General features: G+C 34.1%; 1 protein-coding gene and 1 pseudogene across 1 annotated transcript; both read right to left on the reverse strand.

The window, feature by feature from the left end:
• On the reverse strand, window positions 1,181-4,283 carry LOC18594013 (indole-3-acetic acid-amido synthetase GH3.17). The gene is made up of 4 exons (XM_007021454.2): window positions 3,928-4,283; window positions 3,640-3,738; window positions 2,137-2,978; window positions 1,181-2,016 (listed from the first exon to the last, which is right to left on the reverse strand). The coding sequence occupies exons 1-4, from the start codon at window positions 4,203-4,205 to the stop codon at window positions 1,460-1,462; spliced, it is 1,776 nt and encodes a 591-aa protein (XP_007021516.2). The 5' UTR covers window positions 4,206-4,283; the 3' UTR covers window positions 1,181-1,459.
• LOC18594015 overlaps window positions 5,472-16,263 on the reverse strand; it is a 27,545-nt pseudogene continuing 16,753 nt past the window's right edge.

Here is a 16,263-nt window from a genome sequence, read left to right on the forward strand (position 1 = left end):
TGGCGTGCGATACAGGACGTATTTATTCTGTCCTTATCATTTATTACATACTGTTTGTTTTAATGCTTCCTATTTTCTAATCTTACAGTAATTAAAAAAATTATTTTTTATGAATGACATGCCACTAATTTTTTTTTATGTAAATTATTTAGGTTGAACACACGGGTTGTGTGAAATGGTTAGTGATATGAGTTCGTTACATATATAAGAGCCAATGTGAGCTCAGTGTTTGTTTGTGGAATGAAAGCACATCTATGCATTTGGTTATTGGATTCATGGCACTTGAAAGTGCTCTTGATAATATTGAATATAGGTGTGTTGGATGAGTGTAAGGCTTACCTGGGTCAAGGTAACGTGTCTTCTTAATTTTCGCATCGGTCATGACTTGAGATTGGGTCGTGACATCTTTGGAGTGGATAGGGTGTTTTATCCTTCATGTACATGACTTACATGTGTTATTTAATTTGTGAAGTGTGCAAAGTATAATTGATAATATTTTTAGAGACATTTTCAATCATTGAAATAAAATTTTAAATTCTAATGTTAAAGAGAAAAATACAATTTATAGGATGAATTATGTATCTTTATTTTGTTATTCAAATCGCAATTCGGGGTTTAGTGGTTGATGCTATGTCTGCGAACACAATCCCCGTTCTAGTTGATAGAGAAATATTACCTGGCTTGACAAATCGCATGAAACGTTGGCAACCTCTTGCAACAAATTTCGTTGCTTTGAACGTTGATGGTGCTTCACGGTCCTCTCTTAATAGAGCAGCCGCAAGAGGTGTGTTAAGGCACGCTCATGGTAATTGGATCACAGGTTTCTGTCTTCGGCTGAAACCTTGCTCAGCCTATAGGGCTGAGCTATGGAGAGTTTTAAAGGGTTTAACAGTGGCTTGGGATTCAGGGCATAGAAGGATTGACTTGCAAATTGACAATAGCATAGTCGTAAAAGTTATAAATCTAGCATCAACAGTCACCAGCCATAATTATGATCTAATTCAGGCTATTAGGAGATTGCTTCTGAAACAGTGGGTCATAGAAAGTAGACACGTCTTTCATGAAGGAAACATTGTTGCAGACCGTGTGGCGAACATGGGGATGACACGAGAGGCTACTTTTATGTTATTTGATGTTCCTCCTCCTTCAGAGATTAATTCTTTTCTATTACACGATGTAGTTGAACTCAACTTATTAAGCTAATAGAAGTTCATTCTCCAAAATAAAAAAAAAAAAGAAAAAAAAAAGGAGAGGACCTGCCAAGCTAGAATGGGACTGTGATCTATCCACATTCACATTTTGAATAGAATCACAAAAGCTTAAATCAATGTTGAAGGACAGAATTCAAGCAACAATATTTTTTTACTGGAATGGCTAATCACGTACTCATAGAACTGCATATAGAAACAACTTCTCCAGTAATTATTTTTACGTTATAGAATTACCTCCCTAAAACAAATCAAAAACGAATTTCCGGATTGGAAAACTTTCCTATCACTCCGGAATCTAAAATTTTCATGACTTCCTTAGATTTGATGCAACTAGGTGCCTTGTATTGGCTCATAGAAACTCCTTGTGATACATAGTAATCCATAAGGGCATCAAAAGTTCCTTCCTTTACCACCCTAATCTCCAAAGGTGCAATTGTATTTTCCTTCCTATAGACTTTATACGTGTAATTGAGTGACTCTTCCATTCTGGAGCAACATTCTACCATTATCTTGGGATCAAGCTCTTTCGTATCGTTGCTTTCCTTCCTCTTAAGTTCCCAAAATAATACATAGTAACCTGGTGTTGATGAAGTATCAGCATAGCTAGAGTACCCTGTCAAGAGAAAGCCAAGTGGATCAAGAAGAGCCTTTGCTTTTGTCACTGCCCTTAAGAGGTCTGCTTCACTTGTTTTTTCTGCATCAATACTTAGAATTACATTTTGTCGCTCCACAAATTGGAATTGAGGTGCATTATTGTGGAAACCAGTTGCCATAAGAATATCTCCAATTTTGTAACGATATAAGCCTGAAAAAACAAAAAAAATAATGAGATCTCATGAAGCTACTAAAATATCTTTTGTAAAGAATCGTTCATTGCCTATATATATATATATATATAAAATTTAAATCTGAGGAGGAATTTTGCCTGCAGAAGTTGTGACAATTAGTTCATAACATTGACCAGGCTCCACATTTACAAGATCAACAGGTTCAATAACTTCATTGTTGCTCTTCATTTCCTTCGATTCTTGGTGTGAAACCCCAACCTGATCTGGAAATATTGTTGGACAATCTTTCTTCACAGGAAGGAACTCAAAGTACGCCATATTGGGGACAATGGTGTAGGAGACATCAGCATGCCTTTTTAGAGGTTCTAGATTGATCCCACACATAGCTTCAGAGCAAACATAAAAGCTTGACACTAAAGGGAGCCCTCCACTGTAGAATTCAAGTGCTGCAGTATATTGACTCATAAAACCTGTAGTAATGGCACCGATATACTTTGCTTTAGGCCAAAGCTTTTTGATTATTCCTTCCCATGATTCACAACCGCATATGTTTTCTATTGAATCAGCCAAATCTGGATTAGGCTTCAAGATCAATGACAGTGCATTTCTACATCCTGAGTCTGTGATCCAATCGCTTACATGACCTGTTTTTATGTTAGAGCATAGCTCTTTCCAACGATCTTCTAAACACTTGATAGCTCTTAGCACTGCAGATGCAAAGATTGAGCCAATCCTTACAACCTCATCTCGCTGTATTAAACCTGCAAGTAATTGACAATACATGCTCTGGTTGGTGTCTAAGCAAAAGATTGTCTCAATTGGGCTTGTGTAAAGCTTGGGTAAGATGTTTATAAAGCTACTGCGCTTGAATAAAACTGTTGTGGCAGTTCTTGCCATTAAGCCAGATGGAGTTTCAATCTCTGGTTTGGCAAACATAAGTTCCATTCTTTTTCCGGCTTTATCTAAGTCACCAAAGTGCCTGTAAATCAATTAACTCAACTACTATTGTTAGCTTGGGAACGTATGATCATATAAAAATCTTAAAAGCTGCTCTGAGGCATAATAAAACAACAAAATTACAACAAATATGGGTTTTAATTACATTTCTTTAGATAAATATAATTTTTTATGTAATGAAATTTTAAAAAGACACAATTATTTTGTACAATTATAGAAATTATCACTAATTGTGTGTCATTGAGGTGCGGATATAGGCATGCACGGCACATTGACAAAAAAATCAACATTAGTGGCCCTATTCTGATGGCAATCAAAAGATAGTATTTGTAAAATTTTCTTGATTGTACAAAATCAAATATCACGAGTTATTTATTGAAAATTTCAATTACATGTCGTAACTTGTTTCATCAAATTTATAATAATTTTTCAAAATACAAAACTATGTAAGAAAGTATGTCATAAAAAGCAACTTAGCCAAAAAAAGTTGTCAAAAAAGCAAAGGGAGAGGATGACAAACACTGCAGCTAAGGCTTGTGCAATTGTGTTCCATGAAGATCAAACAGAATGGAAACCTAATGAATAATGAATAGTAGCAATATAATTTATTGACGAATGAGGAAGTGTAAATATATATCAACTACTATAAGCTATAAAAGAATGGGGGTTAATTAGTTTCTTACTTTCTAATGACAGATTCTATTAGGGTATCACGTAATACCAATTTGTCCTCTTCATCAATTGAAGGTATCAGTTTTGGTTGCCCTCCTGAAGTTCCAGTGCTGCATCAAAGATGATTGACTAGCTATTAAGGGGAAGCAAGAAATCAAAAGAGCATCTGAATATTTAATAATAATAAGTTCATGTATTCGGATCAAAGATCAGAACTGAAATTCTCTTTTCTAAATTTATTAAAAAAAAAAGAAACAAAGAAAGACTAAAAAACAGTGGATAGAAGAAACAAAATTTACCTTCGATAGAACCCAGTAAGAGGTTCAGCCAAAAGGATATCCGATGGCTCCCCATTAGCGATCCTATTTATGTAAGGCTCAACATCTTGGTAAGTAATAATGGGAACATTCTTTTTGAAGAGTTGCTTGTCACATTGGCCATTAAGAAAGCCCCTCAGATACTCTGTTCTTGCATTTCGATTAAGTATCTCCTCTAATACTTGTTCTTGTATTTGATGCGCATTGGTGGTCAGGTACTCAAAAATCTCTAAACCAGCTTGGTGCCTCTCTGTTGCCATCGAGTAGACCTGTAATTGAGGAACTGGTAAAGGCTCAACTTTGCCACAGTTTTCACTTTTGGGTGCAGAAGGATAGTAGATAGGAGTGTATCTTATATAGCAACAATTGAAACTTTGAGATGATGGATGTGGCCGACAAAATGATTCAGACAGCTTTAAAGTGACGCCAAATCCGCTGCCCATTTCTGATTTTTTGACGAGTCAGGTGCGCCCAACTCTCGCACACGTGTTCACCTTATTTATTGACATATTGGTTCATGTGGTTTTGACTAAATTTTATGTTGAAGTAGTGATAATGACACAAACTAAACAAAAAGGAAATTGAAAAACTTCCATGTAATTCTCATTCAACGAAATCTCATCCAATTGCAAGAACCTGGGAAGCCCAAAGCAATTTTATGTGTTCAATGCAAAAAACTCCAATTTTACAGTATCTTTTTCATCCTCCATTTTAAAGAGCCGTGTATGGCTGTTTTAAAATAAAATATTGCAAACATTGCTCCCATAATTGCACAGTAGAGAACAAACCCAAATTGATATTTGTGTTTGATTAGGAAAAAAAAAGTAAAAAATATAATTAAAAATTTAAATAATTATACTTTTTAAAATTTTATTACATAACAGGATACTTTATTTAAAAAAAAGCGTACTTAAAACTCAAATTTATTATCATGTTATTATATATCTTTATCTTGTTAATTATTCACGTCGTAATAGCATTTATTATGTAAGACAAAAGAAAAAAAAAAGTCTAAGATGATCTATGCTGTGGTGTCTTCCTCAATTATATATACAAATATTTCTTATTGAAATAGTTAATAATTGTTTTTTGAAAAGAAACTACATGATAAATATAAACTATCGAAACAAAAGTCACATTAAGATCTGACCAATAAGATTTCTTGTTGAAATATTGTGATCTTAATTTGTCAATGATTACTTTTCCCGGGAAAAAAAATAATTTGTGAATTTGACGATTTCCATAGTTTGACTCCTAGACATAATGCATCCACCAAACCAAACAAAAACGTGGGCGGCCGGCCGGAATAAAATAAAGTTATCTTCCTCTTAAAGTCAAGAAAAAAACAAATTACAATGCAAAGTTTCTTGCTGGAATGGCTGATGTAGTAATAGAACAATGAAAGCTACTTCCTATAGATAAGCATGCAAGACTTTGGGCCCTTCTTGTATACAAAATATTGGAAAAACATGCATCTAATCACTGGGGAGTTTTTGGGATAAAAAACTTTCCCATCACAAAATCTTTTAGGCTTCCTTAGATTTGATGCAACTAGGTGTCTTGTATTGGTTCATAGAAGCTCCTTGTGACACTTAGTAATCCATTAGGGCATCAACAGTTCCTTGCTGTACCACCCTAATCTCTAAAGGTGCATTTGCATTTTGCTTCCTATAGATTTTATATGTATAATTCAATGACTCTTCCGTTCTAGAGCAACATTCTACCATTATCTGTGGATCAAAAGCTCTTTTTAATCGTTGCCTTCATTTACATTAAGCTCCCAAAATAAGACATAGTGTCCTGACGTTGAAGAAGTATCACCACAGGCCATAGCTAGTGTACCCTGGCAAGATGAAGCCAAGCCGGTCAAGCAGAGTCTTTGCTTTTGTCACTGCCCTTTTTTTTTAAAGGCAAAATGAGTATGATTATATTCACCAACAGAACAAGGATTGATAGTCCCGCGGCATATCAATCACCTGAAAATGATTCAGGAGAGGTTAATCAAGCTGAAAGCTAGCAAAAGTAAAACCTGTACATATCTCTTAAGTCAGACAACACTCCTGTACATGATATTTATCAATGGACAACAAGACAAACTCAAAAGCAGAGTTTCAAAATCACAAAAGATTCTTCAACACAGAAAATTAGAACCTGCAATCTACACCTGCCCATCCGTATCAGTGAGCATCAGCCTTTCATTACAAGATGTTGCATCAGAATTAATCCACAGGAAATCTAGTGGCCTGTGCACACCCCCTTTAGCAAGCTGATCGGCAGCATCGTTAGCAGACCTTGGCACATGTGTCACCTGCCAAGACAGAATTCTTTCAAGTGTTCTTATGATTAGCACGATGTGGTGTTCTGTCACTGCCTTTAAGAGGTCTGCTTCACTTGTTTTATCCACATCAATACTTAGAATAACATTTTCCCTCTCTACAAATCGGAATTAAGGTGTATAGTTGTGGAAACCAGTCACCATAAGAATATCTCCAACTTTATATCGATAAAATCCTGAACATACAAGATTTGGATCACTTTATGAAACTTTTATACAAGATTGGAATATCAAATACAAGATTGGATCATCTTTATTTTGTTGGCTTATTAGATTACATGGATATAAGATTTATATCTCTAAATTATATGTTATTGTTTACTCTTTCAAATTCAGTTATGGGCTTGATGAATTTTTATATATAGAGATATGAGTTCTTTAAAGGTGGACTTTGGGTTTTGGATGGCACCTTTTTTAGTTTCAATTAAATTACATGTTGCTACTTTAAAGAAGGCAAAATATGGCGAGATTCTATTAAGGTACTTTGTCACACTTCTTTATGTTACCAATGTGCGTTTATCTTTCTATTTCTGTACATTTTCTTGCTTTGTTTTTTTCCTTTGGATTCACTACAAAAAATTTGACTATTTCCAACCGAAATTTCCGTTGGAAATAGGCCATGTTTCGTTGGAAATGTTTATTTCTAATGGAAAAGTCCGTTGGAAATTCCGTCGGTACAAGCCTTGTGAGTAATACTTTCCGTTGAAAATTCGTTGAAAATTTCCAATAGAAATTCCGTTGAAAATTCATTGCAAATTTGAATTTTTGCTCCTTTTTTTTTTATAAATCTGTTGAAAATTTCCAACGGAAATTCCGTTGGAAAGTATATTTTCAACGGAAAATCCATTGGAAATTTCCAACAGAAATTTTCGTTGGAAAAATATTACCAACGAAATTTTCCGTTGGTAATATTTTGACCTATTATTTTTATAATAATTTTTCAAAAAAAATTACCATTTTTGTTTCCGATACTAAATTTAATTCCGCATTCAACTGTAAAATATATAAAAGAAAAACACATTACAACATTGAGATTCAAGTCCTAACATGTAATTAAAAATTATCCTTAACACACAATATATAATATAGTTTGATATATATGAATATTAAACATAACATCCTTAAAAAGTATTCAAGTGTTTGCTTTGAAAATTATACATCATGTGAGGGAATTTTTTTTCCTTACTTGTCAAGTCTTGAAGGTCCCGCATCGCCAACGGTTGAACGCACATTACTCATGAACATGGTTTCCATACGTGCCATAAATTGACTCATGCCTTCCGCCATCATATTTCTCATTTTTTCACGTATTTCCTCACGTATCTTATTCAAGTTTTGTGCAAGATTTTCCACTTTTTCTTCCAATGCATTCGCGGGACTGTTAAAGTTTGAGTTGATAGGACCACAAGTAGACTTAGATGTTGCTACATTGGATTGTGTTCCAGTTAGTAAAGCTGTTGCAGGGACACGAGTGCCAAACCCATACACGTGAGTGCATGTAGTTTCCTTCCCTCCAATTGCTTCAGTCCAAGCATGTGGATCAAATTCCAGCTGAGAAGATGACTCATCGCCATACTTTTGCGATAGTATAGAATTATACATTTCCTACATAAAAACCATCATTAATGATTAATATTGAAGTAGAACATCAACTTAGAAGAAATAGTCAAAATTAATCAATTTTTACTTACACTCGTAGATTTGGATTTGTTATCAATAAAATCACCATGACCCCTTGAGCGCTTATGACTACGGTTGAAAACTTCCAAGAAGGTAACATCTCGTTTCAGCTCAATTGCCTGAATTTATTAACAATTATATTTAGTCAATCATAATCGATATATAAATATATATATATATATATCCTGATATTTATAACATGTATAGCAAAATCGAAATCCAACTACGATTGAACAATTTAAATGAAATTCATGGGAAAACATACATATTAATTATGAGTAACATTAATTCATACCATCCTTTTTGCATGAACCACAAATGGAACTGAACCGTCAGTGTGCTTTGGAATGCTTCCTTCTTCTGGGGTTAAACGATTTTGCCTTGCTTTTCGCGATTTGTTTTGCCACTCTTCTGTACCCCATACTATATCGATTAGGGTGTCCCATATTTCATTTGTGATCCATTCCTCGACATGCCTCTGCATTCTGTAATGTTGTTAGTTATGGCTTCAGTCATTGCTTTATGCCTTTCTTCTGAAAGCATGTCTCTTAATCGATCGGAACAAATTTTTTTCCATATGTGTCGAACTAAAACATCTTTATTTGCAGACCAAACACACTTTTCCTACAACATAATGTAATACAATAATTTAACAAAGTTATACAAATTAATGGAAAAGAAAACGCTTAATAAATATATAACAAACATAATACCTGAAATTTTCTAAACATTAACTCTTTGATATCATTAGGGACTTTCCTCCATGTCGACCATGGACCATGAAAGTGATTTTTGATAATCCTTGTTATTGTAGATGTGACTCCTCTCTTGAAAAAAGTGCTTGATAAATATTTCAAAAAATTGTATATATTAAAATTAAAAAAATTAAAAAAATTAAAAATTGAGTTAAAAAATATAACAAGTTTAACATGATAACATACCTATCCCCAATAGGAGTTATACGTAGTTTGTCCTATGGATCTACAGGAGTCTGTAGTCCTACATTGGGTCTCCTACCTCTTGATCTTGACGATTCCTCATTTGCATTTCCACCTAAATCAATAGATGGGAATCTTGTAATATCATGTGTAGATATCTCATTTTCTACTTGCTCTGCAAATGCATCGTACAAAGACTGTGTCTCAAATGGTGCATCATTATTCTCCTACTTCACTTGTTGTGGAATGGATATATCATCACACGCTTGGGAACTTGTAGGCACAGCCATACTCCCCGATGCATATGAAGACCTAGGTCTCGGTTTTGATTGCTTCCCTTTAACCATCGTTCCTGCAATATTGTATTGTTAAAATTCCATTAGCAATTATTATTAATATGATTATTATTATAACATAATAAAAAACTTCAATTCACAGCAATGACATGTATAATTCTTAATTATTAAAAGCAAAACAACAATTATATATTAACTAATTTCAACATTTAAATCTTGATTTTAACTCAAACGTTCTAATTTTACATCATGTCAAAATACTTTAATATTATAAAATTTAAGTTCAACAATACCGTAAAAAGAAAATATTAAACTAATATCGTACGTGCCTACAGTCATTATTCACTTCGTTAATAATCAAACTCATGTTCTGCATTATTATCACTATCATCATTATAAGTTTCACAATCGTCGTGCTCCACATGATCTTCATCTTCATATTCATTTTCATCTTCATCTTCATCATCATCTTCATTATCTTCTCCTTCCATGTCATCTTCTTCATCTTCATCTTTATCGATATCATCTTCTTCATCCTCAATCGATAGATTAATGTCTTCATAATCACCACTCGCTAACTCTGTTAAATCAACTTCCTCTGATTGAGTACTAGTAATTGAATTGGACACATCTTCTCGGTATACTCCTTCATTCAAATCACTTTCATTTTCTCTATCACCACTAATAGGAATTTGAAATCTACTCCTAGCTTTTGTTTTAAATACTGCCCACCAATCACGTCGATCTCTTCTTCTTGATGGATAACTACTATAATAAACTTGGTGAGCTTGGGCAACTAAAATAAATGGTTCATTACTGGCCAATATTGAGTTGTAATTAACATCAACAAGACCATGCAATCGATCTACCTTTATTCCTTTTTCAGTATCAAACCAATGACACTTGAATAGAACAACTCTATTCCCTATACCAAAATACTCAAACTCGATTATATCCACTAAGATGCCATAAAAGTCACGCTCATGATCATTGTAAAAACTCCCTTTTATGCAAACCTCACTATTCATTGTCTTACGATTTTGGCCGTAATCTAAGGTGTGAAACTTGAAACCATTTACAAAATATCCATTGTAACACCTTATCATACGTCCGGGACCATAAGAGATTTCAATTATACGTTGGTCTATTTCCTCATTATGCTTTACAACCTACAAACATGAGATACAAGAGAATAAAATAATAAATTACATAATAAAAAATCAAATGATTAATTAAAAGCTCACTTCTATGTTAAGGAAACTTACATAATTTTTAAACCATTTAATGAATCTCGCATCACGTACTTTCTCCAATTCCTTTTCTGAAATTTCCACAATATCTCCCTTCACAATTTCATCAGATATCCTATCGTAATATCCACGACTACGTGATTAACTTCAATCTTATTATAGGGTATTAACAAGTTAAAAAAGTAATGGTACTTACTTTATATATGGGAGCATCTCTTCACAATTCATTAAAACATATAACTCAGCAGCATAAAACTCATCCTCATCTAAAAATTGAGATTTATCACATGAACCAAAAGCTCGCCCCGGGTGAGTGAAAATTGAAAGACGACCCATAGAGTTCACCTCTCCCCCATCATCATTACGTGGCACTCTATTTACTCTTGTTCGCACAACAGGTTCAAAATACCATGAGCAGAATGAGGAAACTTCCTCGATAACATAAGCCTCACATATAGATCATTCAACAGAGGCACGATTTTTTACTTTCTTCTTCAACTGTTGCAAAAACCTAACAACCACAATATTCATCAATCTTATGATGTACTTTAAACTCTTCAAAATAAATATATGAAAACAAATAACAATTATTTTACCTCTCAAATGGATACATCCATCAATACTGGACGGGTCCACCAACCTTGGCCTCGTAAGGTAAATGAATCGGCAAATGCTCCATAGAGTCAAAGAAACCCGGAGAAAATATCTTCTCTAGTTTGCATATAGTTTCACATATTTTTCCTTGCAACGTTTCCATATGATCAATAGGTATTTCAGTTGCGCACAAATCCCTAAAAAATTGAGATATCTCAGTAATTGCATCCCAAATTGTTTGAGGCAGCATATCACGGAATATAATTGGGAGCAATCGTTGCATAAAAACATGACAATCATGACTTTTCATCCCATAAAATTTTTCATCAATCTCATTAACACACCGAGAAATGTTCAATGCAAAACCATATGGTAATCTCAATTGTTTAACCCAAGCACAGACATTTCTTATTTCCTCCTTATTTAATGTGTACGCAGCCTTAGGCTTGTACAGTTTTCCATTATTTTCCACCAATTTCAATTTTGGCCGCTTGCAATACACCTTCAAATCTTGTCGTGCCTTTATGTTGTCTTTTTTTCCTTTGTCCTTCCTTTAACATCCATCATTATGTTGAGTATATTCTCAAAAAAATTACGTTCAATATGCATAACATCTAAATTGTGACGAACAAGAAGCGTATGCCAATAAGGTAAAGACCAAAATATACTCTTCTTCACCCAATTATGGCAAACACCATATCCTGAACTCTTTCGCTCACCATATTTTGTTCTGAATGGGAGTTGAGGAAGCGAATTCAAACGTGTCAATATTTCTTTGTCTGATAATTGAGGAAATGGTAAGTCATGTTCAACTCTTTTTTTAATAAATTTGTCTTTCTGCCTCCTAAAAGGATGATTAGCTGGCAAAAATTACTGATGACAATCAAAGAAACAAGTTTCCTACCATGTTCCAATATGAAAGATTTAAAATGTTCCATGCAATATGGACATGATAATCGTCCATGTGTACTCCACCCTGACAACATACCATAAGCAAGAAAATCATTAATTGTCCACAATAATGCTGCCGCCATATGAAAATCTTGTTTTCTGTATGCATCATAGGTCACAACACCTTCTCTCCACAATAAAGTCAACTCATCTATCAAAGGCCTCAAAAAAACATCTATATTTTGACTTGGACTTTTTTTACCCGGAATAACCATGTTAAGAAATATATATTGTTGTTTCATACACATCCAAGGGGGTAAATTATACACACAAAGCATTACTAGCCAAACAGAATAAGGCTTGGCAGTCGATCCAAAAAGATTGAAACCGTCAGCACATAACCCGAGTCTTACATTTCGAGGTTCCATTGCAAAGAATTCATGTGTGCGGTTGAAGTGTTGGCAAGCCTCACCATCAACAGGGTGTCTAAGGAGTCCATCATCATTGTGGTGTTGCGCATGCCACGTTATATGTTCAGCAGTTTTACATGACATATAAAGCCTTTGAAGCCTCGGTATAAGTGGCAAGTAACGCAAAATCTTGTAAGGAATTTTCTTATGCCTTCTCACACTTGAATTCCTCTGTTTATACCGAGGATGTCCACATACCTGACAATGCTCAAATGTAGCAAATCGCTCATAAAATAACATGTAATTGTTCTTGCAAGCATCAATTTTGATATATCCCAAACCAAGCTTTTCTACCTTGTTCTTCATCCTATAAAAGTCGATAGGTAAATTCTCATCAGATGGCAACATATTCTTTATTATCTCCAACAATCGATCAAAACATGATTCACTCAAATTGTACTCCGCCTTAACATTTAAAAGTTGCGACACAGCTAAAAGCGTTGTGTGCTTTGTGCAACCTACCCACAAAGGTTCCTCTACATTTCTTAACAAAGAGTAAAAGGAAGACGCATTTGGATTGGGATCTTCTTCCACAAAACTCGACTCATTTTCAAAACCATGGTTGAAAGCAACTTCGGGATGCATAGCATCCCTAACCATTCCAGTATATGGATTTTCTATTTCATCTTCATATGTAGGTTCTCGAAAAGCAGCATCTCCCTCAAATCTAAGGGATGGTTCAACTCTAGATCTACTTCTTGATGATTGCCCAACATGATCTTCCCCATGTAAACTCCAAATTGTGTAAGCCCCAGTAAAACCACGGTTTAGGATGTGTTCTGTGACTTTATCTTTATCTAAGAACTTGTTGTTACTACATCGTGTGCAAGGGCATATAATTTTATTCTTCCACATAATTGTAGTCTTCGAACATGCGAAATTAATAAATTCAGTAACTCCATTTACAAATTCAGCTGTAATGAATCCATTCTGTAATCGACGGTACATTCAAGAGCGATCTCCCAACATTTATTATTATCCTAAGTATCATAGAATATCATTATCAAGACTAATTTGTATTGATGGAAACAAAATAATTTGTTAAACCCTACATTCCAATATGTATTATATTTATATATATGTATATATTCAAAATTACATTGTAAGATGCAAAGTAGCCCTTATAGTATAAATTATTGCATACATGAATTACCAAAAAACCTAGGAAAATTGTTTATATTTATTAGGATAGCATCAGATTGAACAACATGAGTATTGTGGACGGGTCAAAATATATGTACTATTATCCGTTGGAAAGGCTAGTATCATTATTTATAAAATTGAAGTTTAACAGGGGTGGTCAGTTCTCAAATACCAACATTTAATTGCTTGTGTATTTATCATACTCACCTGCAAAATTAGACCAAAACCCGAACTCGTTTTGAAGTAGATCGAGCATTGGTTTGATGCTTTCAGAGCCGACCTTAGCCTTTGACTGAAGTTAAAGCAATGAAATGTTTAGGCTTGTAACCGTAAATCAAATAATTAAAACATAATAACATCATTAAAAATACCTAGGGCGCATCAATTGATAAACAAATCTTGATAAACATCAAATAAACAAGATATACAAAATTAACCCCTAAGGCTAGGAATGTCAACAGCTAATGTACCCTATAATTTCCCTAAACCCGAACCCTAACCCTGTAAAAAATCAACTACCCTAACCCTATTAACTACTTGAATAATTAACTACTTGAATAATTTTAAAATTAATATCCTAACCCTAACCCTCTTACATTTTTACTACCCTATAATTACCTTAACTCGTTTAAAAATCTGATTATATTAAAAAATTATTAAAATCTTTTTCATACAAGTTCTCAGTGTATACCCGAATTCGTATACATATACAATAATATTTCTCTATGTATTTCATAAAATTAACTACACATTAAATTTTCTTCCACAAAAATATTAAAATTAAAATTTAAATAATAAAAAATAAATATCTTAAACATAAAATTAAATAACTAAAAACAAATATATGGGGAACCAGACAACAGCATTATCACCAAAAATCAAGTCTGAAAGTAGTAATTGTAATATGGGGTAATGAAAAACTCTCTCCTAAACTAATGACAACATCGACATTGGCATGTTCCATTAATTCTTAAGGTATCATTTTTCAGTAACATACAATACTAATATCATTAAGATATTAACAGACAACAATAGCAACACATCAACTCCAAAAAACTGTTTGAAGCAGTCAATGAACTAGTATCATTTTGCAGTAACAGACAGCCCTAATTGAAGCATCAAATCTTGTTTGCATAACAATTATTAAGAACGAACCTAGTTTAACAAAATCTTATACCAAAATCTCAGCTGGGGAATAACAATGGCGTTGGGCTTGGGGCGACACAGAGGCAGCCGACAAGGAGTGGCTGTGGCTTGGTTGCTGGGGAGAAAAGACAGATGAACCGATGAAGGAGCCGAGCGTGGCGTGGTAGGTCAACAGCTAGGGAAAAATAAGGGCGTGGAGCTTGGGGAGACACCCACGCAGCCGGCAAACCCTGACTGTGGCTGGGCTGTTAGAGAGAAAAGGCTGATCAACCAATGAAGGACCCGAGCTTGGCGTGGTAGGCCGGCAGCTAGCTGTAGACACCATATTTTTTATGTTAAAAAAATTAATAATAATAATACTTAACTAATAAAAAAAATAAAAAGAAAGTACACACCCTGCCAGAGTAGTGGAATGAAGCCTCGCAGAGACCACAACAAAAAATAATAATAATACTGTAGCACAGGGGATTCGGGGGCCAAAAATTGATTCGAACAAATTCCTAAGAATCCCTAGCAACCCAAAAACACAGAAAGCCAAAATCAAATCCCTAGTCTAGCAGCCAGAAACCTTAATCCCCAAACCAAAAAATACCAAAAAAAAGAATCACAAAAATATATACATAGAGAAATAGAGCTTTGGGTGAAAGGCTGCCAACCGTCGGTGGGAGTTTAGGGAGTTTGGGGTTTGTGCCACCACTTAAAAAGGGGTAGAGAGCCTTGGGTTGTATGTGTCACCGGTTTTAAAGAGAGGGTTAGGGTTTCGGGCTTGCCGCAGGCAAAAGGAAGAAGCGAGAGAGAGAAGATCTGGGTTCATGTGCCGCCGGTTCTAGAGAGAGCTGGGGCTTCGGGCTTGTGTCATCGGCTGGAAAATGAAGAAGCGAGAGAGACAATATGTGGGTTCCTGTGCAGCCGATTCTAAAGAGAGTTGGGGCTTCGAGCTTGTGTTGTCGACTGGAAAAGAAAGGGGTTGAGAGAGAGAGCTGCAGGTCGCTTGTTGCTGGGGTTGCCGAAGAACACCAGATGAAGGACTCGGCTGAAGGAGGCAAGGAGCGACACTCGATTAGAAGAGAAGAAAGAAAGGAAAAAGAAAGGTCGGGGGGTGGGTTAGGTTTTGATTTTTTATTCATTTTTTAATTTTTTTAATATCAATTACTATTACATAAACATTTAACATTTGGATTAATGTGCAAAAAACACATTTTGCTATATAAATTTTGTAAGTATTAAAATTATCATTTTCATAATATTAATATAAAATAAAAAATAAATATATATTAAAAGTATTATAGTGTATATACAAATTAGTAATTATGTTTTTTTTAAATAAATCGAATTTATATAAAACATAGTTATCAAAAGACCTTATAATTTAATTAATAATCATAAATTTATTGATTATATGAATTAATTTGTCCTTATTTACATGAAATTTAAAATAATTGCTAAGTAAAAAAACTATTCTAATCTCACAACTTCTTTTTAAATTATTAAGTTTATATATTATAAATTTATATAAACAAAAGTATATATATTATTTAGTAATTACTTTATAATACAATAGTAATTATATTTTTT

Source organism: Theobroma cacao, chromosome 7, assembly GCF_000208745.1.
Source record: "Theobroma cacao cultivar B97-61/B2 chromosome 7, Criollo_cocoa_genome_V2, whole genome shotgun sequence".
NCBI classification, from domain to species: Eukaryota; Viridiplantae; Streptophyta; class Magnoliopsida; order Malvales; family Malvaceae; genus Theobroma; species Theobroma cacao.

Bases quoted from the DNA above. Each gene is read 5' to 3' on its own strand.
- LOC18594013 (XM_007021454.2), bottom strand. From the start codon at position 4,205: ATGGCAACAGAGAGGCACCAAGCTGGTTTAGAGATTTTTGAGTACCTG. The intron at 3,739-3,927 runs GTAAATTTTGTT...TCTTTGATGCAG, and splicing joins CTTACTGGGTTCTATCGAAG to CACTGGAACTTCAGGAGGGC. The intron at 2,979-3,639 runs GTAAGAAACTAA...ATTGATTTACAG, and splicing joins ATAGAATCTGTCATTAGAAA to GCACTTTGGTGACTTAGATA.